The sequence below is a fragment of the Cryptosporidium andersoni genome (assembly GCF_001865355.1).
Source record: "Cryptosporidium andersoni isolate 30847 chromosome Unknown contig_71, whole genome shotgun sequence".
In the NCBI taxonomy this organism is placed as follows: domain Eukaryota; phylum Apicomplexa; class Conoidasida; order Eucoccidiorida; family Cryptosporidiidae; genus Cryptosporidium; species Cryptosporidium andersoni.
The window spans coordinates 44,197-71,166 of NW_027122886.1; the positions used below are offsets into that span (position 1 = coordinate 44,197).

At 29.6% G+C, this 26,970-nt stretch overlaps 10 protein-coding genes across 10 annotated transcripts in view; 5 read left to right on the plus strand and 5 right to left on the minus strand.

Moving 5' to 3' along the window:
- Positions 1-120: 120 nt before the first annotated feature.
- cand_017840 (uncharacterized protein) lies at positions 121-2,289 on the plus strand (the record flags this gene model as incomplete). The annotated part of the gene is made up of 1 exon (XM_067212018.1): positions 121-2,289. One exon carries the CDS (start codon positions 121-123, stop codon positions 2,287-2,289), a length of 2,169 nt encoding a protein of 722 aa, XP_067067228.1.
- A 60-nt stretch (positions 2,290-2,349) lies between these two features.
- Positions 2,350-3,435, minus strand: cand_017850 (uncharacterized protein; the record flags this gene model as incomplete). Its single annotated transcript, XM_067212019.1, has 1 exon — positions 2,350-3,435. The coding sequence occupies one exon, from the start codon at positions 3,433-3,435 to the stop codon at positions 2,350-2,352; it is 1,086 nt and encodes a 361-aa protein (XP_067067229.1).
- An 873-nt stretch (positions 3,436-4,308) lies between these two features.
- On the plus strand, positions 4,309-11,991 carry cand_017860 (uncharacterized protein; the record flags this gene model as incomplete). The annotated part of the gene is made up of 1 exon (XM_067212020.1): positions 4,309-11,991. One exon carries the CDS (start codon positions 4,309-4,311, stop codon positions 11,989-11,991), a length of 7,683 nt encoding a protein of 2,560 aa, XP_067067230.1.
- A 154-nt stretch (positions 11,992-12,145) lies between these two features.
- On the minus strand, positions 12,146-12,406 carry cand_017870 (TIM10 DDP zinc finger domain-containing protein; the record flags this gene model as incomplete). Its single annotated transcript, XM_067212021.1, has 1 exon — positions 12,146-12,406. The coding sequence occupies one exon, from the start codon at positions 12,404-12,406 to the stop codon at positions 12,146-12,148; it is 261 nt and encodes an 86-aa protein (XP_067067231.1).
- Positions 12,407-12,581: 175 nt separating this feature from the next.
- On the minus strand, positions 12,582-13,724 carry cand_017880 (uncharacterized protein; the record flags this gene model as incomplete). The annotated part of the gene is made up of 1 exon (XM_067212022.1): positions 12,582-13,724. One exon carries the CDS (start codon positions 13,722-13,724, stop codon positions 12,582-12,584), a length of 1,143 nt encoding a protein of 380 aa, XP_067067232.1.
- A 700-nt stretch (positions 13,725-14,424) lies between these two features.
- cand_017890 (uncharacterized protein) lies at positions 14,425-15,708 on the plus strand (the record flags this gene model as incomplete). The annotated part of the gene is made up of 1 exon (XM_067212023.1): positions 14,425-15,708. One exon carries the CDS (start codon positions 14,425-14,427, stop codon positions 15,706-15,708), a length of 1,284 nt encoding a protein of 427 aa, XP_067067233.1.
- A 51-nt stretch (positions 15,709-15,759) lies between these two features.
- Positions 15,760-18,750, minus strand: cand_017900 (ATP-dependent DNA family protein; the record flags this gene model as incomplete). The annotated part of the gene is made up of 1 exon (XM_067212024.1): positions 15,760-18,750. One exon carries the CDS (start codon positions 18,748-18,750, stop codon positions 15,760-15,762), a length of 2,991 nt encoding a protein of 996 aa, XP_067067234.1.
- A 188-nt stretch (positions 18,751-18,938) lies between these two features.
- cand_017910 (DNA polymerase family B) lies at positions 18,939-22,310 on the plus strand (the record flags this gene model as incomplete). Its single annotated transcript, XM_067212025.1, has 1 exon — positions 18,939-22,310. One exon carries the CDS (start codon positions 18,939-18,941, stop codon positions 22,308-22,310), a length of 3,372 nt encoding a protein of 1,123 aa, XP_067067235.1.
- A 19-nt stretch (positions 22,311-22,329) lies between these two features.
- cand_017920 (prolyl-tRNA synthetase family protein) lies at positions 22,330-24,405 on the minus strand (the record flags this gene model as incomplete). Its single annotated transcript, XM_067212026.1, has 1 exon — positions 22,330-24,405. One exon carries the CDS (start codon positions 24,403-24,405, stop codon positions 22,330-22,332), a length of 2,076 nt encoding a protein of 691 aa, XP_067067236.1.
- Positions 24,406-25,809: 1,404 nt separating this feature from the next.
- cand_017930 (uncharacterized protein) overlaps positions 25,810-26,970 on the plus strand; it is a gene marked incomplete at both ends in the record, with an annotated part of 1,947 nt that continues 786 nt past the window's right edge. Inside the window, one exon of the mRNA XM_067212027.1 lies at positions 25,810-26,941. Within this exon, the coding sequence (XP_067067237.1) occupies positions 25,810-26,941 (1,132 nt within the window). The remainder of the gene's footprint in view (positions 26,942-26,970) is intronic.

Below are 26,970 nucleotides of genomic sequence, written 5' to 3' on the forward strand. Positions count from 1 at the left end.
AAAAAAAAAAAAAAAAAGAAGCGGGATAACCTTTAGATACCCTTAGATGTCTTCGATTTATAAAAAAGAATATTTTTGATTTTAATAATTCTACTTTAATCTTATGCTCAGTATATAGTTATGGGTTTTACAATATATCCAAGATTAAGTTTATTTCTATTAGGTTTCCTATTCTTGTCTAAGTCAGATTATATTAACTCATTACATGTTGAATTTATTTGCCAATGCTATTGCTCTATATCAGAATATGACATATCATCTGGCACTCCTAAAGTTCAATCAGTTGAATTTCTTGCTGATGTAAGACCTATCATTCTTCCTGTATCTGGATCAAGAGGGGTTGCAGATATAACAAATTTACAATCTATGGTTAAAACTAGCTCGGGTCTTATAAAGGAGTATCGATTAGGTACAGTTGCTATATGGAACTCAGATTTTGATTTATCAACATTTAGTTCAATGGATCAACCCAATGATATGATTTCAATTTTTAATACACTTCCAATATTTGATGATATTTTTTTAAAAGTTAATAAGCTTAGTTCATCTTATTTAAATTCCGGTTCTAAACCAGCTATTATATTTCTTAAAGATTATATAGATGATGAAACTAAAATAGATAATTTAGAATATAACCCAAAATATCAGAAAAAATGCCAAAAACTTTGCGAACGTCCTAATTCTACTATACAACCATTATCATATTCGAAAGTAGAATATGTGGAATTGACACATGGAGGAAGGATATTTGATCAATATCCAGCAAAAAATAAGTATTTATATAGTAACCTGAATTTAGCTATTAAAGATAATTTAGATTTTGGTAAATGTAATCCTTCATATTTAGAAACAAAAGGAATCCCAACAAATTGGATTGATATTTATAATAATTTGAGATTAGAATTTGCAAGAAAACAAGCTGATGAAGAATTTGCAAGAATTTATCCAATATTGAGTATACCTGTACAAAAACCATTAATTGTTGAATTTACAGAATCTGCAAGAAATTCATTTGAAGAATCAGCTTATTCACGCTTAATAACATTTCAAAGATATATGTTATCATCTGGAGTAAAACCTATATCAGGTTTCCCTAATAATATAGCTGATTTCTTTGAACAACAAATTTCACCTTTATTTCAATTTCGTGCAGTTTTAAAGGCTGAAGATTCAAGATGGATTGTGAAGGAAATTTATAAAGGTAATCCGGGTGATTATGGTTTTAGTGCTGAATTTTTAAATATTTTTCTTAAAGAAGAAGAGATATTATCTATAGAATCTAGACAATCAGATATTTTGGAATCGTGGGCAAACTCTTTTTGGACAATTGATGGTACTAATAAATATACTGAACCTGCAGATCTTCCAATAATACAAGATGTTGAGAGATATTCTGATGAAAATAAACTAGAATCTTGGCTAAGAGCAAAAGAGAAACAAATTAGAGAATTTGAGGGTGATATACCTGTTTCATTATTACAAATATTCAAAGGATTTAAGACAATATCAAATACTCAAATACCTATAGCTATCTCAGGCCAATTTGTTGTTATTAATGAAGATAATGAGAATAAAAAACAAGAGAAAATACCAATAAAAGGAGTAGAAGAAATTCACATTGTATATTATGGTATGCTAACTCTTAATTGTTTTACTTCTATAAATTTAAATGAAAATAGTGATTTTCAATTTAATAACAAAATTGTATTTGCAACATTTCCAGATAAAGTATTTCTTCGAACTGATGTTTTAAATATTAAGGAAGTAAATATTCCAAATGAGATTAAACGTTGGCACACTATTGAACTAACTACAGAAGCATCTAATGGAATAGATCTTATATTGACTAGTTCAACACATCAATTTGCTCAATTATTAGCTAAAATAAATCCATCAATATATCTTGCTTTATTTAGAGATCTTAAACATATGTTTATGATATCTAATGAGTCTACATTTATGAAGAATGTGTGTACTATTCCTACTAACAAATCTCTTGTAGAATTAGTATATGAAGATGAGGAGTCTCTAATCAGATCCCCAGCAAAATTATTTAATATTAATTCATTTGGTCATATTTCTTTGGGATATGTAAAGTTCTCTGATTCAGATTATTTCAATTATTTGACAACATTATTTTCTAAATGTTTTGGTGTTGTACCACCTAATTCTAGAATTAGAATCAAAGAAGAATTCCAAAGAAAGATATTCACTTCTGATTTAGTTTGTGCAATTGATGATGATATTCAGAATTACCAGTTACAAGTATATTCACGCATTAATTACTAATCTATATTACAGCGTACATATTTGAATTTTAAGTTTTTATTTTTTTTTTATTCTTAATTTTTATTTGTCAACTAAATTTACTGTCTCCAAATCTATTATATTTTCCGTATTCTCATTTGATATTGATGATGCCTCAAAAGAGTTTACAGCAGTAGATGCTTGACTCATCAATATATGCTTTTGTAAATTATTAATATCCTTATTTATTTCACGAGGTCCTCTTATTGAACAATGTGTACGATCATTAGATGCATGGCTTAGCATTATTATTCCAATAATAACTGCAATAACACCAAGTATAAATCCAAGAGAATTTCTTGGTGTTTCCTGATATACAATAATGGCCCCTGTACTACCAACTGCTATTAATACAGAATTTACAACTGGTACAACAAAAGTTGCAGGATAACGTAATAAAGCCCAATTTAAATAAAATACTTGTATTATAGCCATTGAAATACATACAAAGATATTACCCACTAAATAAGGATTAAAATATTTAAACCATTCTCCACTTGCTGCAATTTCAATTAATAATATACCACCCTTAGCAGAAACACAGCATGCTGCACCAGCTAATCCTGAAACTGCTGTTATACAGAATCTTTGTAATTTAGTCCAAAAAATCAAAGGATTAATAGGTAATGATAAACATATACATATAGCTAGTGAAATTCCTAAAATTGCATTATAAGCTATGTATGCATCAGTTATAGAGAATTCATCAGTATTAATTTTTATATATTTTGCACCACAAAATAATGCAACTGTAATTCCCACTGAAATAATTCCAAATGCTACATAATCTATAATTCTAATATGTTCCCCAAGAATAAAATGTGCAAATACTAATGATAATATTATTTGAAGTCCTACAAATGGCATAATAACTGAAGCAGCAGTAAATGAATATGCAAATAGAGTTATTAAGGGATTTAAAATTATAGTTAGAGTCATTCCACATAGCCAGTAAGGTCGAAGTAGTAAAATTCTTCTTTCTGATTCCGGTAAACTTTCTTCATATACAAATGAATAACGTGTTAATATATCACCCATTGCTGCAGAAATTGCAGAACATATAGCTGAAAGTGCCCCTATATACCAGTAATTAACAAATATAGAGCTTAGAATTGTTGAAAGATCCATTTCTAATGGGTCACTAGGGTTTTCATTACTTATAAATACAATTTTATTATTATAGTACTATTTTTGTACTTTTTAAAGGAAAGAGTCAAAAATTCTCTGTTACTGTGTAATTGCACCATTTTCAGTACGCGGCTTAGAAGTGCATGCTCTATCTGAATTTTTAGTTATAATACAAATTATTAATAATATTAGCTAATCCTTTCTAGGAATAATTATCTATAATATTTTTGTAAATATTAATTTAGTTTAAAATAAGGAAAAATGATAAATATTAAAGATATATAATGTACTTTTTCTCTTTTGTTTTTGTTTTTTAGATTTAGTAGAATTAATTTAAAGTATTTTAGTATATATACAGTAAATTAGCTACAAACAAAATATAATATTGAACTTCAAATAAGCTTTATATATTCAAAAACCTAAAGTAGATTACCTTTTTTTTATTTCTTAAAGGAGATTGATAGTTTAAAACCTTTAACGTCTTAAAGTAAAGTATATTTCCTAATATACAAATAATATATTATTATAATTTTTTCATTTTCTAGTTTCATTTTTAGAATAGTTTTTTCTTATATTAGCAATATTTTTTAGCCAAAGCGCCAAGTTATTTTATAATCTATGCCCAGGCGCGTGCATGCAGAGATTTCTTGTGAATCTTTTTTTTTTCTTCCTTAGCCTTGTTCCGATTCTCTATAAAAAAATTTCTTTGTTTATTAGTATTGCTGAACTAAGTAACCTACATATATTATAGAGAATTTATTCCTGTGAGTATCTAAATCTCAACAGGTATTTTAAATATATCAAAAATGCCCTTCAACAGGAGTAAGTTAAATTTTCTGTTTATATATTAATATTAAAAACTGTATTCTATTAATGATTTTAGCTCAACGTGCTCCTGATAGTGGGGTAGCCACTGCGATAGCATCTGCAAATCAACATAAGAAGTTTAAGAGAATGTTGTTATTTGCTTTTCGTTCTCTCAGTGATTTCTGTGTACCTCCAACATTGCTATATAAAGAAAATTCCTTTGATGCAATGAATCGTGGTATCCTACCATTAATGGGTGATTCTCTTAAACAATTTCCAGACGATGAAGATATTTCTGTAAATTGCATGAGGATTCTATTTGGTATCTCTGAATTTATGAAGGAAGTTCAGGATAACGAAATAAATCAGATGTTCACTAAAGATGAAGGTCCAAATACAGTGATGACAGCAACTTTAGCACTTATAGAGTCTAGTGATTCATCTATAATTCATATTATATGTATTACACTAGAGAATTTATTTCGAATTGGAGTTATTAGTGCTGATTTAGTTGCATCATCTACTGTTAAGTTCTATGACAATAAGTATTTGTCAAGTACCGAATTGTCTGAATTAACTGGGTTACTAACTGTTGTTGCCAATACTGAGAATGGAGCTACAGCACTAGCAAACACTGGTATAGGTACAAAATCACTAAAATTTGCCCAGAATTGGTCAAAAACTGATAATAATTCAATTATCTTAATAGAGAATTGTCTGGAAATTGTTAAATTATGTGCAAGCTGTGGAGATATACCACCAGATGCATTAAAATCAGTAGTGTATATAGTTGATCAATATAGAAATCATCGCAGCATAACAGAAAAAGGAGGTTCATGTTTGGAAATTTTTATGAACTCACAGAAATTAATGGAATGTTTAGTTGTAATACGTTCACCTACTTCAGATATTACTCAAAAGGATGATGCCTTAACAATGTTATCAGCAATGGCTTATGTCTCATCTTTTGCAGATGAAATAACAAGACAAGGTGGTATTTCAATGGTAGTAGAGGCACTGAAACAAGGTATATCAGAGTTTCAACAGGGTGGTGATAGTGAACATTTAGCAAAATCAAGTCGAATATTGATTGGTTCTTTACGTGTTTTGGCACGTGTAGCATCAAATCCAGCAAGTATAGATGAGTTAGTTGGTGCAGATGGAATTTCTACAATTTGTAATGCATTTTCTATATGTACATCTAATTTAGAGATTGAGACTGCTGCTTGTCAATCTTTATATCCACTATTTATTAGAGAGACTACAGCTGTTTCAGCAGCACCTATTGTTGGTGATTTACTTCAGCTATTTTATTCTAATGTTGAAAATGATAAGGACTTTACTAAGTGTGCTGCTGATTTGTTATCTGTAGCATCACAGCATGCCTCACTTGCAGAAGCATTAATAAATGTTCAAGCAGTGGAAATTTTAGCAACTTGTTTAAATTATTATTGTGACGATGCATCATACCAATTTGCATCTCTGAGTGCTTTGAATAATCTTGCTCCATTTATTAAAACTTTAAAATCAATAACTGAATTTGGAGGTATTTCAGGTATTGAAAAATCAATCATGGCAAATATTAATGATGAGACTTTAGTAGTCACCGCAACTCAGTTGGTTGAAAAATTATCTACAATAACAGATAGTGCAACTTATTTAAACCAAGGAGAAATGGTAGATACTATTCTTGAAGCTATGCTTGTACATAAAAAAAATAATTATATTCAAGATGCAGGTCTTAATATTTTAGAGGTGATTGCTACTGAAAAAGATGTAAATCGCCATATTTCTAATCTCCCTAAAGTTGCCACTACAGATCCTAATGCTGCATATAAAGATCTTGCAGCAATCTCCGGTTTATGTAAAGTATCTTCATTAACACCATTATTTGCAACATTAAATATATCTGATGATATTTTGGAATATACAAGAAATTGGATCGCTGCAAAACCTTTTGATCAACAGGAGAAGTTAATTTCAGCAGCTTTTCAAACAAGTATTTTACGTTGTGAATCCTCATCTGAAGAATTAGGTCCAATAATTATTCAATTACTAGAGATTTCAGTTTTACCTCAGATGAAGATATTTGCAGAACATAATACTATTGATAACCCTGTTGTTGAAAATATGAAAGCTGTAAGAAATTTGGTATCTACAAATCGCATTGGTGACAAGAATTTAGTTGGTGTTGTGAATGCTCTTGTTAGTACTATTAGAAAATATATAGAGAATAGAGTTGTTCAATTACAGTGTATGAAGATATTTGCTTTAATTGCTGAATCTGAGACAGGTGCAAGATGTGAAGTAGATAATGGTGTTATAAAAGTTTGTTTGGCATTTCTACAAAGAACTAAGGTTCTTATTGAATTTCAAATTGCAGGTTTTACTTTGTTATCTCTTCTTGTGCGTTATTCTCCTGATGCAGTTGAAATAATGAGGAAATCTGGTGCTATTGAGATTGTACAGGGAGCAATGAGGTTGCACAACAAAAATTCTGAGCTACGTTTAATAATAGCACCATTAGCTCTTGCATTAGTTCCAATAGCAGAGATAAGAAGAATCATTTCTGAGAAGGTAGAGACTGCTAAGTTAGCCTTAAAGTCTGGTGATTTGAAAACTATTCTTGAGGCTTTAATAGCATGTAATGAGTTGTCTGTTACACCTGAAGGTGCAAAATTTGCTATATCAGAAGATTTCTCTCAATTATTACCAGAAATAGCTAATCTAGCTATAAGTAAATTTAGTAGTGAAACAGAAGTTGCTCAGTCTGTTCTTTCTGCCAGTTCAACTTTGGCTTCTCTTCTTTCAGTTCCAAGGGTAGGAAAGGTTGCTTTAGTAAAGAATAATGTTGTGCCTACACTAATAAGTATTTACAAGACAATGTCACAATGCACTTTAACAGAAGAGTTAGAGACTGGTTTAGTTGACAACTTAGTAGCATTGGCAACATTAGTCAAATTTGATATTAAAGCAGCTGAATTATCATTTGATGGAGGAGCTGTTCTTCTGATATGTACAAGTTTAGATAATTTCCAAAATAATGAAAGGATTTTGGGATCTGCATGTAGTGCTATTGCAGCCATGGCCACTACACCAAAACGTGTTCAAGCTTTACTTGCCGAACCATCTTTCAATAGCTTGTTGACAAAGTTAATACAAACAGTAAATGAAAGTACTAAGGCTGAAGTACGTATTCGTTGTCTTAATGCAATTAATGACCTTATTAGCAGTCATGATACATCACTTATACAACTTACTACAGATCTTGGAAGTATAATAGCAGCATTTGGAGTTATTGATAAATATCCTTCAGAAACAACTCAGATAAAACCAGCCTGTAGAGTTCTCAATTCAATAGGAAATTATGTTGATTTACGTGCATATTTTGAGCAAGACCTTCATAGATGTATTGAAATTGCATTGAGAGCATTAGAATTGCAGAAGAATGATGAGGAATGCGTAGAAGAATTATTAATTCTTATAAATAATTTGACTAACAGCTCAGATCATTCATTATTGAAAGATTGTGCTATTGTTGAAATTTTGCAAAATATCATGACATTACATAACAATAATCCAAATATAATAAGTAAATGTGGTGAGATATTGTCAAAATGTGGTGCTGATGAGGCAATAAAGACTCTAATGATTAGAATTGTGAACACTCAACAGGCACAAGGACCTGATTGGACACGAGAACTGGATCAGCTTTGTCGCCAATTATCTGTATTTGTTGCTGCTCAACCAGAAAATCCAGATGATGCACTACAGTATACAGAAGCATGTTTGCAATCATTAGTTGCTGCAATTGCAGCAGATCCAACAGATATTAGGCTACTTTCAAGCATTGCAATATTAACACAAAGAATAAGTGACCGTGGATTTGATAATTCTGAAGATTCATTTGGGGCATGGGCTGTTGCAAGTTCAGGCATGATGCAGCAAATAGGAGATATAATTGAAGATACATCAAGTAAAGCTCTCTCTGCAAAAAGATTTGTTACATCAAGTGTTCGTGTATTATCTGGTTGTGCAAACAATCCCTATACAAGGAATTATATTATTGAAAGATGCAATAAAGGTACATTTTTGACACATATTGATGAACTATCAACTAGATACCAAAGTGATCCAGAGGTATTAGCAACAATACTTGAATTTTTGAGAATTCTTGCAGATGATAAACAAGGTGCAGAATTAGTTGCAAAGATGAAGATGGGTAATGTCAACAATTTAATGGAAATTATAAGAAAACAACGCAAAAGTGATAATATTGTTTCTGAGGGACTAAATTTAGTAGGAAATTTAATTGTCAATGCAAATGCTGATTCTTCTGCCATATCATCCATAAATGGATTACATGAAGCTGAAGGATTTATTGAAGGGTCATCGAAGCCAGATATTAGAGAAATTGCTTTATGTAACCTTGTATCTAAACTTCTACAGTCTGGCAATCAAATATCTGACAAAGGATTTTTAAGTCGCCAAATGCGTCGCTATAAAGCTTTTGATGAGGATCAAGGTATCCCAGAAATTCGTCGTCAAAATGTAGTTGTTGCATTGGCAAAATTGATGAGTACTTCAATAACTAATGATCCTCAGCAAGATGCATCAAAATCAGATATTACCTCTGAAATTATTTCAATGCTTCAGACATATCCTAATTCGGGAGAAGTTGTTCGCGAAATAGAAGGAGTACTTCAAAAATTAGTACAAGTAGATGAAAATGCTGCATCTATTACATTAAATTCTATAATGCCAATACTTTCAACAAATTGTTCACAAGTGATATCATCGGATCCATATGCAGCAGATTCTACAGCAGACCTTCTTTTAACACTTGCTCAATTGCAAGGAGTTGGTTCTCAGATGGAAAAACAACAGGAAGTTGAAGATCTTCTTAATTATATAACCCAATTGGGAGATTACTACGGAGATGAGTTTGGTCAACAGCTTAAGGATAAAGTTGAAGCTGTCAGAAATGCTATAGCAGCAGACATCCCTCTTGAATTATCACTTAAAATTATTTATGAAGTATTCCAAAAGAGAATATCTGAAGAGCAAACTTTAAATTATACTGAGTCTGCTCTCATACAGGAGAAAATTGAATATCTTAATAATAGAATGTGTGAATTAGTTTCTACTTCTATGGATGATGCTTTAGCTTCTGATTTCTTATATGGATGTATGGCAGTACATCTAATCTCCAATATTCGTGAGGATATCGAGTTCTTAGTAGAAAATCAGTGGCCAAAAACAATGTTATTAAGCATACCAACCCAAAGAGAAGATGTCCAACAAAGTCTTATTAATGCACTTGGTGAGGTTTCAAAGACAGATAAGGCTGCAATTCAATGTGCAACTACTCCAGGAGCAGCAAAACTTATTACAGATTTATTAGAAAAAGTTCATTCTAATACTTCAGTTTCTGTAAATGAGAAAAGTGAACTCATGACTCCCAGGATATTTTTAGTAGAGAAAATAGCAATAAATCGTCAAATTTTTGTAGGAACTAATATGCTAACAGTATTATTATCTATCTGGGATGATTACGATAAGAAGTTATATTCAATCGAAGTATTAAGGCATGTACTCCGTGCCTTGAGAAGAACTATATCTGATGATTCTGTAGCTACCTTACTCAAAGCTGATGTATTGAAGAGGCTTATAGCAATTGTGAAAGCTAAAAAGGATATTGTAATTTTACCAGATGTATTATATTTACTTGGTTCACTTGCTATAATACCTGATATTAAGACTCAAATTGGGGCTAATAATGGAATAGAAGCAATATGTGATTTATTAAAGGTATCTCAAAAGATGCAAGCTGATCAAATAGCACCTACTGTTACTAATGGGTGTCTATCATTAGCCAATATTACTATTCAACATACAACAAATAAACAACATTTTTCCAAATCTAAAGGACCCGATATTATTAAAGGTTTGTATTTGACATTTTTAGAATATTGGGATGTTATAAATGCCCTTGGTATGCTTATTGTAAATTTAGGATATAAGAGGGATGAAACAAAAAAAGAATTAGGAGTAGCAGGAATTCCAGGAGCAATTATCCAATTTTTAAACAACTATCAAGGTCAATTAGATAAGTCTGCAATTAGGGCATTTGTATCATCCTTAAAAGCAGTAGGTAATTTGTGTATCTATACCCCTAATATATCTATTTTTGCATCAGGACATATAGAAAATGTTTTCAAGCACTTAATTGAAGTGTCAACCAATTTACCTAAGGAAACTGTCGAGATGGAACTCCGTACATTATGTAATATAACATCAGAAAATGATCCTAATCAACTTCAAGCATTTGGTATTCTTTTAGATCCACTTGTCAAGGTTATTCAAGAAACTTCAGCTGATAATTCTGATATTCAACGTCTTTGTTTTGATGTTCTTTCTATGTTATGCAGAAGTGAAACTAATTCAAAACAATTTTATTCAATTGGAGGTATTGATACAACCATAAAATGTTTGATTAAGAATGACTATGATGTTGCACTAATGACATCGGCAATTCACCTTTTAATATATCAAACATCAGTTGCAGAACAGTTGGATCACCTTATTTCAGCAGGTATATTCCGTGTTATAGTAAATATAATAGAGAGTGATCAAGATGGTAGTACTGATCTTAAGATAGTATCTTTCCGTCTTTTACGTAGATGTATTGCTGCACCAGAAAATGCTTTAGATTTTATTAGTGCTGGTGGAGCTCAATCTGTATGCCAATCAATAAAGAATTGTTCTGGCCAATCTATAATCTTAGTTGAGGCTATTAGAGTACTTTTAGGACTGCTATACTGCGGTAGTCCTGATCCGTCATATAGTGCACCAGATGCTCCACGTGGGTATCAAGTTTGTCAGATGGATGTAAATGATTGTAATGGAGTTATTGCATCAATAAATAAGGCAATTCAAAGTGAGTCGAATGAAAGACATTTAAGACTTATGAGAGTAGGTTTTGGACTTATGACATATTTCCTATCAGAAAATATGTGTATTGAGTCAGTAGCAACAAGTGAAAATATTGCAACTATAACAAAAGTAATAGATATGTTTTCATCGGATAGTGACATTGTTGTAGTAGCATGTGAAATATTTACTTATCTATCAAAATATGCCCCAGATATAGTTCCTGGACTTTTTAACACAAATTTACAATCTGTAATAGAAGCTTCAGCTCAAAAAATGAAGGGAGAACAAAAAAACTTTGTTACAAATGTTAGTACTGCTCTAGGAACAAGTAATACGTCATCTCTAGCTATATTAGCTCCAACATTTGACTTTGCAATTACACATTGGGATGAAGAACCATATCCAAATGGTGTGCAAGATTTACCAAAGGAAATTAAGGATATATTACGTAATGGTGGACGGTTAAAGATAGTTTTAGATGGTAAAGTTAGGGATGAATTCAAGTGGAGAGCTTCTCAAGATTTGTATAAATTGGAGTGGAAAGTTGGAGCTAAAGAAACTGAGTATAACCAGTCATTACCTATTGTTAAGATTAGGAACATTTGGAAAGGGCTTCAGAGTACTATTTTAAAAGCTGCAAACATGGTAGAACCAAGAAAAGTAACTAGCTCTGTATGCTTTGTAATAGTTGGACCACCTACAGAAGATCAACCTCAAGGTATAGAGTTGTCATTAAAAGCAAAGTCTAAAGGTGAAAGAGATGCACTCATTGAAAATCTTGTAATGTGGAGAGAAGCTTCTTCCTATCGCTAAATGTCAAGTATCTATTAGTGAAATTACTTGTGAATAGTAAAATATTAGTAATGTTAGATTGTGACTGAGTGAATTTAAAGTTGAAATCCTCAAAAGTTGAAAAAAAGAGTGAGAAAAAAGATAATGCCCTAAGCATATTCACTAATAATTACAATTAATCTGAATCTACATTAGAAACATTCCGAATATTTTCAGATGATCTTCTATTAATAAAATCAGTTGATTCTAAAAATCTTTGTGCACAGCTCCAAAGACAAGCTTGTTCTTTTTGAGATAGTGACTTTCCCACGTTAGGTACACAATATTTAAAACACTTAGATGTCATCTTCACCACTGTTTTTTGAGACTCAATAATTTTCTGGAGCACTTGTAATTTCTCTAAAGCTTGAATTGATGATTCTGAATTCTCATTCATCTGAAAGTTTAACTTGAAAAATTAACTTCAACTTCCCAGTAGTAAACATAGCGCTATAAGACTAATATAAAGCAATTAGTATAAAAATAATCAAATTCCATAATAAAATTGTATTATTACTTGCAAATACTATAATTAATAAATTTAAATTTTATTTAATTATTGAAGAGTATTCTTATTCTTGTAACTCCAGTTCTTCCATCTCATTTTGAGGGGCAGGATAATAATAATAATAATATCCACCACCTGGAGCAATTGAATAGGGATAAGTATATGGATTATCAACTATTGTAAATGGAGAATATTCAGGTGTAGCTTGCAATCCAGGTGGTCGTGGATGTGTTGCTTCTGGATTAAACATGTTATTATTCATAGCTGTATCAATATTTCCTCCATATCCACTGTGAAAATAGGGTTCTGTTCCTAGTAATGGGAAACCATATCCAAAAAATGGACGATAATAATATGGGTATGTAACTCCCATTTCACCACATCCATATTTACAAACTGCTGCCATATATGCACTTTGCGTTTTTAGAGAGTGATATGATGAAGATTTGTGTGAATTACTAGATATTAATTGTCGTACTTGTATATCTTTATTATTATCTCCTTTATCCTTATTATTTAGCTCATTATTTTCTGTTGGAAATGTAATTGTATGAAGTAATGTTCCACTTTTTTCATATAATAATGCCTTGTCCTTTCCCAAAATTAAGGATTTTCCACCAGTTAAATTTAACTTCAAATTAATAGAAGATGAACTATTAATGTTAGATCCATATTCTTCTAAAGGGACTTCTCTAGATGCTGATTCTATATGAAAAAGGTATTGTACTTTTTTAGAATTATTTGATGAGTTATTTCTATCTAGAATTTCCAAAACAATTGCATCTACATTTTCAATAGATTCTAATGGTGCACTATATAACAAGTGAAGTGGAAGTATACTAGGTGATTTCTTTATATTCATTGGTATATTGGACATTGAATCTGGATAATATCTTAATCTCCCATTATTATTTGCCCTATTTTTAGTTTGGAAAGAATTACCATTATAGCTAGTTGAATTCATACTACCAAATGAAATGACGGTGAATACTACAAGACCCATTAGAATTATATTAATTATAACTACTATAGTCAATGTGATGTGCACATAATATTTATTATATCTTATTTTACTTTTTCCATATTTATCCTCTTCTTTCTTAAGATAATTTGTAGGTTTCATATTGTTGAAAGACTCACAATCAGGAGTGTAATCATTAGCTGTACTGTGGCTAACTATTTCAGTGCAAAATTTCCTATTCTCCATATTCAAAGACTTTATACCCAGTAATATTTTAGGTCTGAAGCTGAATAAACCCATTATATATACATGCAATGCATGCAATACATGCATGAATTACCATAAAATTATTTATATTTACAAAATCAATAAGTATAAGAAAAAAAAAGTGAATACAGACTTTGGATTAGTTATTTAATTTACTTGTACTATATAATAGTATCCTTATAAGATTTATAAATTTCACAAACTTTAAGAAGAAAAAGTTCAGAAATTTTCTTACTCTAAAACTTTAATTAAGATGGAAATATCAAGAAAAAAATTACATTATCAACTAAACATACTACTTCCCTAAATATTTAAAGTAAAAATTACAAATTAAAGTACTTTGGTTAAGATATATTAATTAGCTACAATTGGTGAAAAGAGCTATATATTATACATTATTAGTACAAACCAAAAAAGATATTGAATAAATTAACATATTTAAAATATTAGTAATAAGATATAAAAATTATTGAAATTATTTATTTATATTTAATCTTTGTTAAAAATAAAAAAAAAAAAAGTATGAAATGGGTGCTTAGAATAGTGTGCATTATTTTTGTGTGCATTTACGTATAAGAAAAACAAAGGAGTACCGAATTTATTTAAATATTAGAAATTAATGAGATCTAAATAATGAGTAAAAAGATTTATTAGCTTATAAGTTATATCATAAAATAAAATGGCTATTGAACCATCTTTTTCTAGAATCATACAGAAAGATGATTGGCCAAAAAAGTATGATTTTAAGGAAGAAGTTTTACCATTATATAAATGTATAAACTCATCAATTAACTATAGAAATAAGACAAGTGATGTAGAAAGAAGTGATAATTTAAATATATATGATAAGTATATAGACTTTGAGACCTTTATACATATTTATTCAAAGCTTATGTTAATTCTAGTCAAAACTGAGAGTGGATATTGTTGTAATCTTGACATAAAAGATGAATTAATGGAGATAAAGAAAATAAGAAATTTTAGTAGAAAATTAGAAAGTAATATATATCAAATGCTCGATAATTCTAACGGTATATCTATTTCTAAATCTAATAGAGAGAAATATGCTATAAATAATATGAATATAGAAAAATCTATAAATGTTGAGACTATAATGAGTAGATTAGATTCACTTAGTAAGTCTGTAGAAATTCTGACGTGTAAAGTGGAGAATTATTTCTTAAATGAGACAGAATCCCAGATAAATAATAATGAAACTAATGAAGATTTTATGGTTGATGAATTAAATTTATCAGACATGAATTGTAATTACACTAAAGATATAAATAATCCGTATAATTTAAGTTTATCAGCAGAATTAAATACTAAATTAGATGACTATATAGATAAGATGGGAGAAATATTGAATTTTTTGTTAGCAAATTATCCTAAATCACTAGATATTAAGTACGACTTGATTGGAGATATGAAAGGTAGAAATTCAGATAATGGGATTCAATATAATGTAAATTTAGATAATGAATCAGAAGAATCTAAAAATATCAATAGTTCAGAAGTTGATAATAAAAAGAGTTTAGAAGTCCCTGAGGACTTGGATAAGAAATTGTCTGGTGGTAATATAAAAGATAGTGTGTTAGCAGATAAAAGGGTCCAGATACTTCAACATCGTCGTACACATGCATCTATAGTAGGAAGTAATATGGCCCCAATAATTACAGCAATAAGTGATTTTTCTCCAGCACCACGTAGACATAATCGGTCACAAACAGTTAATAATACATATTTAGATAATTATTATATAAATAATGAACATTTATTAAATATAAGGGGTCATACTGATAGAATAGCTACTCCGAGATTAACAGACTTTTCAGTTATAAATAATCTTAATGAAAAGTCTAAAAGCTGTTGGATTTCCCCTTCTAAAGGTCAAGAAGGAAGATGTCATATTCTGAACTTACCGGAAAATGATATGAATAGTTACAAGAAAACACAAAAATAGATTTTCAAATAAATGAAATCAATACTTTTTATTAATTTCTATTTAGATTATCTAGAAACCTATTAAGTCCAATTCTTTGTCAAGATCTTCATGGTTAATTAGATCAATGGGACATTGATAAGTTAAACTAACTGAATTTGGATTTTCTATTTGACCACTTGATATATTATATTTGTCAACACAATTCATAAGTAAGAATTCTCTAATTATTGAGAGAAAAGATGGGCCAAATCTTTCAAGTTTTTGCTTAGCACCCCATCCAGGGAGAATAGAGAGTTTATCTATGCTTGTCGGTAAGTAATTTATTAGATTATCAATTGCTTCTTTTGATGCAATTGACGATGTATTTGAAATCCCATATGAATTTGCTAAATTTCTCCTTAATATCATTAGTTTACTTCTCAAATCTTTGAGGGATATTTCTGAAAATATGTCACAATTAGGTAAAGTATCACTTTGGAATTGGGATATATTAAATATAGAGAGGTTTCCAATAGATTCATTCTCAGTATTATGTGTAACATTTTCACATTCAATAGATGATGAAATCTGACGTCTTTTAGTTGAACTCCCTGAGACTCTACTATTAACTCTTTTTGATGCCAATCTAATAGTACTTTGTTCTGAGGTCATTGTTCTGCCACTATTTTTAAAAGAAAAATTAGATAGACTACTTATGTTTAGATTATCAACTTTAGTACAATTTCTTGCTTTTATGTTGTCTAATAATGGAGTTGGGTAAGTTGTTTCTAAGGTAATTGAAATTGAATTAAATTGTGGACTTTTTCCTAGTTCAAATATTTCGTTAGCTAAAGGACCTAATTGTAAATTAGCTACTATAACACCACTATTAAATTGAATTACTCTTTCAGACAAAAACTGATTAATAACCATCATGTGAATAAGACGCTGAACATTCCCTACTTTCCATATTTCATTTTCATTAAGAATACCATAACATCCTCTTAAATACTCATCATTAAATTTACCCTTTTTTTTTTTCCCCTTCAAAATATCAATTAAGGAAGAAATTGTTAAGAAACCATTGTTTTTTGGTCTTTGTCTAGAATATTCATAAAAATACTTTATAGATGTTATTATACATTCAACAATTCCCCTCACTTCAATATTTATTGGTTGTTCAATTTTCAATCTGCGGCAGTTATCACACTGAACTCTACATAAACCACCGAAAATTTCTCCAAAATGTCGAAGTATAATTGATCTTCTACATTCATATTGTTCTTCACAGTATTTTATAATACCTAATAGAGCATGTAATGAATTATCACCTCTATTTTTTGAATCACTACGTCTATACTTCTTATTAGAGTTCTCGATATTAATATCTGTAAGTGCTTGTAGTCTTACAACATCCTTATAAGAATAATATAAAATACATAAAGACTCCATACCATCTCTTCCAGCACGTCCACTTTCCTGATAATAATTTTCTAGTGATTTCGGCATTGAAAGGTGAATCACCAAACGTACATCTTTTTTGTTAATTCCCATTCCAAATGCAACAGTTGCAACCATCACCTGTTTTTCATCACTCATCCATTGTTTTTGGGCAATATTACGTTTTTCATCTTTCATAGATCCATGATAATAAGTAGCGGAAATCCCATTTTTGATTAATTCTTTGCAAATATCTTCACATTCACTACGACTGAGGCAATAAATTATACAAGTTGAATGACTAAACTTTGAAATTATTTCAGTCACTTCTTTGACTAATTTTGCCTTATTGCCGATTTTTGGTCTAACCTCATAACGAAGATTAGGACGATCAAATGATAATGCAAAAACCACAGGATTCACCATATTTAATTGACGTATAACATCTGCTAAAATATCACGAGTTGCAGTTGCTGTAAGTGCAACAATTGGAACATTGGGAAATTCTTCCCTAAGTCTACATAATTGTATGTAATCTGGTCTAAAGTCAAACCCCCATTGACACACACAATGAGCTTCATCAATCACAAATCTAAGTAATCGTGATTGATTATTCAAAGTATGAAGTATAGAAAATAGTACCTCAGAATGTTTTAGCTTTTCAGGAGTAACAAATAGGAATTGAGGACATGTTTGTGGATCTCCATTACGTAAGCTAATATATATTGCATTAATAACTTCCTTATTCTGACTGCTATTCAGTCCTGCACATTTAATCCCAAGTAAATTCAGTTGTTCAATTTGATCCACCATTAATGCTAGCAAGGGCATTACTACTACTGTAACACTCCCGTGTGGATTTTGAGGGATTAAACCTGGAAGTTGAAAACATAGTGATTTTCCACCACCTGTTGGCATCATTACAAAAACATCTCTTTGGCTTATTATTGCATTCATTATTTCTCTTTGATTTTCTCTAAAAGATCTATTGCCAAAAATTTTCTCATTTATCCTATATAAATCCGAGTTCCAATCAAATTCATTACTTTTCCAGTCCTTATCATCACTGTTTACCTGTATACAGCTAGTATGTCTATTCTCTATAAAGCTTGATATGTCCCTTATTTCAAAGTTATCTTGTCGTCCTGACATCTTATTATTTGAATTATTTGAATTTGTTACATATTTCTCTAGCTCAAGTCCTCTATTTGTATTTGATTTCCTTAAATTTAAACTAGTACTTTCATTAATAGAACAAGATTTGCTCCTACTTTTTTTTTGAGGTATTCCTGCAGAATTTTGTGAATCAATATTTATAGTACCTTTATAAGTACTATGTATTGTTTTGCCATATTTAATTGAGATTTTTTTCTTAGATAGAGATTCGATAATTGCTGATAAGCTCTTAGATCCCTTGATTACAGTGCCTATATTATGATATGTTTGTTCACAGGTTCTGATTGATATATTTTCATCTTCTTCTAAATTAGATTTCAAGGGTTCCACACTTTCTTCTAAGCACTCATTAAACGCAGATATCGAAGAACTATGTAACCATTGTAAATGGGTATCGATATTATTAAGAGCCGAATTTTTACTTTGTTCTACTTTATTATTAGAGGATCTAGATGGCATAGACATATCACTACCTTATAAAACCATCAATATTAACGAGTTTGTTAGTAAATACTCTAAAGGTATTCATAATTTTGTGTAATTTGGATCCAATTATAAAATAGCTTGCATCATGTATAAAAAGTGGGGTAGAATTGGGCGGGCAAAATAGAACCCTACTTTATTTTATTGCCTAAAAGAGTTCACTATTTACAATGGAACAAAGTACTGATAGATCGTCAGTAATTGGGTTTACAAATGAAACTAAGCCTGCAGCACTCCAATGTTTTAAGCAACATCTTAAAAGATGGGGTAGACCTTCAATTATATCTAATACAAGTTCTGGGTCATATGAATTAGATAAATCTCTAACATCTCAAAATATTGATATGTGTATAGTGGATGTTAGATATTATAATGGAAAGATGCCTGCTACAAGCTCGCCATTATATAATCAGTACCCATATAAATTACCTACAATGAGGAAACGATGTTCAAGTGAAACAAGTACACGGGCTGTAGAAGATTGTGAAGATAATATAAATGAACAAGATAAAAATACCAATATTACAGATAGTGGAGTAGCATGTGATGTTCCTATTGTCCAACTTTTTTGTATAACTAAATCAGGTTATAGTATATTAGTCAATGTACATGGATTTTTCCCTTATATATATTGCGAAGTGTCAAATAAATCTAATCCTAAACCATCAGCAATTTTGAAGTCTATAGAACAACAATTAGGTAACTACTCTGAATATCAATCACGAGTTTTAGATGTTGAAATTTCAGAATTTGAATCAATAATGTATTTCAAGAAGAGTAAGGAATATTCTAATGATGGTATATCTTATAGTCCTTCACTATTTTATAAAATAACAATGCTACTACCTAAGATGATCCCTACTTGTCGTTCATTAATAGAAAATGGTAATATAGATTGTATTCCAATGGCTTATGAAGCGAATATCCCATTTATTCTTCGATTCTTGATTGATAAGAATATTAGTACTGGTTCATGGATTTCTTTAGATAAAAGTAAAGTATTTTTACGAAATTCAAATATGAATAAAATAAATGACTTAACTAAAGAAATATATAATATGAGTGACCAACTAAGTATTAGTACAGTTCAAATTGAATTTGATGTATTTCCCGACTGCATTAATGTTTATTCAAGCTCAGGAGAATGGTTAACTCCACCTCCTGTTCGCATTTTGTCATTTGATATTGAATGTGTAAAAAATATAGGAACTGGATTTCCTGAGCCAGAAAAAGATCCTGTTATTCAAATTTCATCTATTGTGACATATTTAGATTCTGAAGAGCCTATTTGCAATATAATATTTACTCTGAAAGAGTGTGCAGCTGTTGCAGGTGCTTTTGTATTATGGTTCGATAATGAACAAGATTTACTACTTGCATGGAGAGAATTTGTAATATCTATTGATCCAGATATATTAACTGGATATAATTGTATTAATTTTGATATGTTTTATCTTTTTGAACGAGCCAAAATATTTGATTTAAAAAACTTTTTTTACCTATCGAGAATTACAAATATAAAGAGTGTGATAAAGTCTACTAGATTTTCTTCAAAAGCATTTGGTATTCATGATAGTAAATCGTTTAATATTGAAGGTAGAATATTCTGGGATTTATTAGAGAGTATCAGACGTGAATATAAACTTAAAAGTTACACATTGAACTATGTGTCAACAACTTTTTTAAAAGAACAGAAAGAAGATGTTCATTATTCAATGATTCATAGTTTACAAGAGGGTACACCAGAGACAAGAAAAAGAATTGCAGTATACTGTCTTAAAGATTCACTATTACCATTAAGGCTAATAAAGCATTTGAAGTTATTTCCAAATATTATAGAAATGGCAAGAGTTACAGGAACAACTTTTGATATACTACTAAGTAGAGGTCAACAAATTAAAGTTACTAGTCAAATTTTACGTAAATGTAAATCACTTAACTTTATAATGCCAACCCTAAAACGGAATGGTGAAAGTGTTGAGGATCAATATGAGGGAGCAACAGTTCTAGAACCAATTAAGGGTTTTTATAAAGATCCTATTTCAACACTAGACTTTGCTTCTTTATATCCATCAATTATGATTGCTCATAACATATGTTATTCAACACTTGTACCTAGTAATGATGCTGATCATTTATCTGATAACTTTAAGAGAAAATCTCCAGCTGGTCACACATTTGTCTTGTCATCAGTTAGAAAAGGGATTCTCCCCCTAATTGTTGAAGAGCTTATTTTAGCGAGAAAAAAAGCTAAAGAAGAGATGTCTGTGACAAAGGATCCTGTACTTTTATCAATACTGGATGGCAGACAACTTGCATTAAAAATGTCTGCAAATAGTGTGTATGGATATACTGGTACAACAACTGGTGGTCAGCTTCCTTGTCTTGAGATTTCAACCAGTATTACATCTTATGGACGCTCAATGATTGACTTTACAAAGATGGAAGTAGAGAAAAGATATAATATTGCAAATGGATATAAACACAATGCTACTGTCATATATGGTGATACTGATAGTGTAATGGTTCAGTTTGGAACAAGTGACATTTCAGAAGCTATGGATTTGGGCTTAAAAGCTGCAACTGAAATTAGTGATATGTTCTTGTCGCCAATAAGACTAGAGTTTGAGAAGGTCTATTGTCCCTTTTTACTCATGAACAAGAAGAGATATGCTGGGGTTTTATATAAGAATTCAGAAACTTATGAAAAAATTGATTGCAAAGGAATTGAAACTGTTAGACGAGATAATTGCTTATTAGTTCAACAAGTTGTTGATATTGTATTAAAAAAAATTCTTGTAAACAAAGATGTTGAAGGTGCTAAGGAATATACGCGGAATATTATTGCTGATCTTCTTAGAAATAAAGTAGATCTATCTTTATTAGTGGTAAGCAAAAGTTTAGGAAAAGATGATTATACAGCAAAATTAGCCCATGTTGAGTTAGCTAAGAAACTCAGACAAAGAGATCCCGGTTCTGCTCCAAATGTAGGTGATCGTGTTTCATATATAATAATTCGTGGATCTAAGGGGCAACCTCAATATGATAGAGCTGAAGATCCTCTTTATGTCCTTGAAAAAAACTTGGCTATTGATACACAACATTATGTTGATACTATTAAAGCTTCTTTAATTCGTATATTTGAAGGTGTTATGAAGGATCCTGAAAAGTTATTTGTGGGAAGTCATACAAGATCTGTGACATTACTAAGTTCGACAAATAGTGCACTCTCTAGTTTCGTTAAGAAAAGTCTGCAATGTTTAAATTGTAAAACTTCCATAAAAGAGGGTGCTTTGTGTAAAGGTTGTATACAAATAGAAAATCAAGTTAGTGCCTCTCTTATATGTAAATTGCGTGAATTTAGAGAAAAAGAAGTAGAGTACAATGCATTATGGACTCAATGTCAAAGATGTCAATCAAGTCTATTCCAAGACATAATTTGTACTTCAAGAGATTGTCCAATATTTTATAAAAGAACTAAAGTAAAAAAAGATATAGCAACAATTGGTGAACAATTAGATAGATTCAAAATAGATTGGTAAAATCGGTATATGTTGATATCTAATAACTTCTACCAAAAATTGTAAAACTCTTAGCAAACTTCTTACAAAAAAAGCACTTTGCATTCTCTTCCAATAATGGTTGCTCAAGTGGAATACATAAAGACTTCATTGCACCTGTCAAACCTGATGAGTCTGTAGAGTTTTGATTATTCATCTGCATACTTACACTTGTTGTCTCCTTCTTAATATCTTCTTCACATTCCACAGACTCACACCATGGTGCAAGTACAAGTTTCTTCTTGTTTAATAAAGGTATAACTTCATTAAAACTTTTTACTTGTACAATAGATGAATAAAACTTCTCTTTTGCTGAATTATACAATCTTTTCTGTAAGTCTTCTAGTAATTCAGGTATTTCTTTTTGAAGACAACTAATAGGTATATCCTTCTTTTCCCTATTATCTCTTATAACAATACGTACACTCTTTGACTCAATGTCTTTTGGTCCAATTTCGGCCCTAATACAAACCCCCTTTACTTCCCAATGATTATATTTCCATCCAGGGGTATAATTTGGACGATCATCAATATGTACCCTAATCCCTTCTTCCTTAAGTAATTTTGCCACTTCTTCACACATAATCTTTTGTTCTTCTGTTATTGAACTCTTGAATACTATTGGAATTATGACTACCTGAATTGGAGCAACTTTTGGAGGTAGAATAATACCATTATTATCACCATGAGTCATTACCATAATTCCAATAGACCTTGTTGTTAAACCCCAAGATGTTTGATGTACAAATTGTTTCGTACCTTTTTCATCCTCAAATTCAATTCCAAACATACTACTAAAATTCTGTCCAAGATTATGAGATGTAGCAGCTTGAATAGCTCTTCCATTTTCAGGAATAAATCCTTCAATTGTCATAGTCTCATTAGCACCAGCAAATTTTTCAGATTCTGACTTAATTCCCTTAATTATAGGGACTGCTAATAAATCTTGATATATATCAGCATAATCATCAAGAATAGTCCTTACCATCTCTGTAGCTTCTTCATTAGTAGCATGTGCTGTATGACCTTCTTGCCATAAAAATTCTCTAGTTCTAATAAATGGAGTAGGTTGTTTAAATTCCCAACGTACAGCAGATGTCCATTGATTTAATTTCAGTGGTAAATCTCTATGAGAACGTATCCACTTTGCATAATGAGGATATATTATGGTTTCAGATGTAGGTCTTATTGCAATTGGTTCTGCAAGATCTGATTCACCAGATCTTGTTACCCAGGCTACTTCTGGTGAAAAACCTCTCACATGATTTTTCTCTGTTTCTAACCTCTGTTTTGTTACAAATATAGGAAAGTATGAATTTTGAACACCATAATTTTTAATCTTATTGTCAAATTTAGATTTTATTGTTTCCCAAATAAAGTAACTCCATGGTCTTAAAATGTAACAGCCTGATACATCATAATAATCAACCATCTCAGATCTTAAAATTACTTGTGAATACCATTCTGCAAAACAAGTTTCTTTATTAGCAGTTATTCCAAGTAAATTTTCTCCAGATTGTGGTGATACAATCTTTTGAGGTATAGTCTCTTTATTCATTATATTATTTTCAACATTAAACCAATTTACACTCTTTCCACATGACTCAACAAACTTAACTAAATCATCAGTGGATATTGAAAAGCTCTCAGTATTTGTTAGTGGATGTACAAAAACCTTGCTCCCTCTTAATTTTTCATCAAAAAAAACTTCTACATTTGCACAATTCTTATTAGATAAAGCTAAAGGTGTTACACTACCAGGAAATACCCCCAATTTAGAATATAAAATATTTTCATCTGCAAAACGTAAACTTCCTGATGAGCAACCGAGAATTGGACCTAAGTTCTTCATTTTAGTATTAGTATCATTATGAGCTGTTATAAGATATAAAATATCTTTATTCTTTGGTTTTAATACTAAATTTTTTGCAAATAAAGTATTTGTCTCTTCAGCTTCTTTCCTAAGTGTATTAATCATAGTCTCCATATTGGGGGTTGCAACGTGTTTAAATGCATCATAGTTTATTGATAATCCTTTTAACCTTATAGTTAACTCGTTGTAATTTATCTCAAACATATACTTCAAAATATATTAATTATCTAATAAGTGTCAAATTATTCTTCTTAAAAAGTACCGATATGTAGCTATATATTCTATATATTCTTCGTAACACGGTACCCGTGTAATATAATCTATCACAGCTCATACCCCGCTCCTTATTCATAATAATGTAATTTACTATATAGAGTTAAACAGTTGAAATAATCACAATCTATACTTAAGATTTCTAGATTTAATACATATACATATTAATATTCAGCTTAGTAGATTCTGTATATTATCCCAACTAGTCAATCTTATTATTGTTATACAAACTATGTAATGCAATTATTATCTACAAATATTCTGATTTCTGGTTTATTAATATTAACCTTAATTTAATAATAAATTTTGAAATTATATTATTAATAGTACCATTTATGTGTTTGTAATTATTATCTATTGATTATTTCGTTATTATCTCTGATTATAATTGGGATAGTTATTAAATTAGATAAAATTGAACTCTAATTTATTATAAAGTAATGTTTAATATTATATATATAGATTTATTTTATAACAATTATATACATAAAATCTATAAGATCTTAAATTTAAGTAGTTATAATTAGATCTTTTATTGAATACTCATTATTTATAGATATTTTAACTATTAACTGATTATTTTACAATATAGATAATGATATAAACTATTATTTAAAGAAATTACTTAATTACAATATGAAATATAGATATATAATAGTTAATATTATAAGAATAACTACTTGCTTAAATTAGTGTTAAAATTTTATATATATAATATTGTCATTTAAGTTAGTGAATTACATTTTCTTTTTTAAAGAAGTTCTATAATGGGTTTTATTTCTTATTTTGTAAAAGTTAATATAAATTTAATAAGAACAATAAGTATTATGAAACATTTGGAATTTATTTTGTGACCTATATATCTTAATTAGTATATGTATTAACCTTTATTGGAAACTTTATGTTCTATATAAAATATGTCATTAGACAGAAATTAATATATAATCTTTATTCTTAATATTGAGAAATTTGATATTAAGGTGTTTTATTGTTTATATGTAAATATTTAATAAAGTTCCTAAATTGAGTATTAAGGATCACCTTTAATATTTATAACATTATATAACCTTAGTAGTAAATATATCCGATATTTAGTACTTAATACATATTATACATTAAATATAAGATAATAAATTAAACATAGAGGGGATTTTGAAATAATTTTTAGTATTACCTAAGTGTTATAAAAATAAAAGTTGCTCTATATATAGTGCATTTGTTATGCTGTATCCACACAGAGACGCGCGTCATTTATAGATTTTTAATGTCTCACTCTTGAGAATTTTCACAATATAATTTGATATTAAGTAAAATTTAGACTTTAAATTAATAATAATGCAACAAACTCTGAATTATTGGTCGAATAGTTTATCAAACTTTTTCACTGGCATAGGCAGGAATCTAGAACAATCTGATAACAATTACACTTATAATGCTACAAGTGATACAAATTATGATATGAGATTTCAAAATTTTAATAATCACAATCATATACAAAACAATATACCGAATAATCTATATAGTATTCCTACTAATAGTGTGGCATTTAATACAGGAGGTTTTTATGGTTTTAATCCATATGATTTTTCTCAATTTTCTCCACAGATACCAAATCCATCTACTGCTGCTATAACTGCTTTATCAGGAATGAAACAGTTAATATCAGTTGTAGATATTGGGAATATAACTGCACATTATTATGATATTGAGAGATATGTAGGTTGTGGTGGTTCAATTAGATTTTTTCTTTTATGTAAACAAATTAAACATAATTTTGTAAATATTCCATTGGATAGTGAAAATCTTTATCATGACTTGGAATCAGTTTTTGATGGGAAAGAAATTAAATATCATTTACCTGTTATAATACATCAAGATAATAATTTATTATATGAATTATTACCTAGTTTAAGATATCTTTCAAGAAAGATTGGTGAATATGGTATAGATGCATATCGTGACTATGTAGTAGATTTACTTGGAGAAAGGATTTTAAAGTGGAGAACTCAAATCTCACTTGTTATATTTGATAAGTTAGTAAAGGATATGTTAAATAAGACAGATAAAGATAAAACTAGTAATTCTGAAGATGAAAAAAATAGAAATAATAAAATTATAAATAATATGAAGATAATAATGAGTGAAATATTAGGTATAAATAGTGAAGATATTGATAATTCCAGTGATTTTTATCTAAAAGATTATTTATTAAATCGCAGAGATTATTATTCAATGGCAGAATCAATACTATCACTTTACAAGGCAAACCCTTTTATTCCTCTCAAGAGCGAATTTTTTTTATTAAATAACTCAAAACCAGTAAATGAAGCTTTTGAAAAATATAATAATAAAGGTGCATATTTCAATACTCCTAGTTATAGTGAAATCTTACTATTTAGTATTTTATTTGATGATATAAAACTTTCAAATAGCCAAAATAAAGAAACGGGAAATTTAGAAATGGATAGTAATTTAATCAATGAATTTCCTCATCTT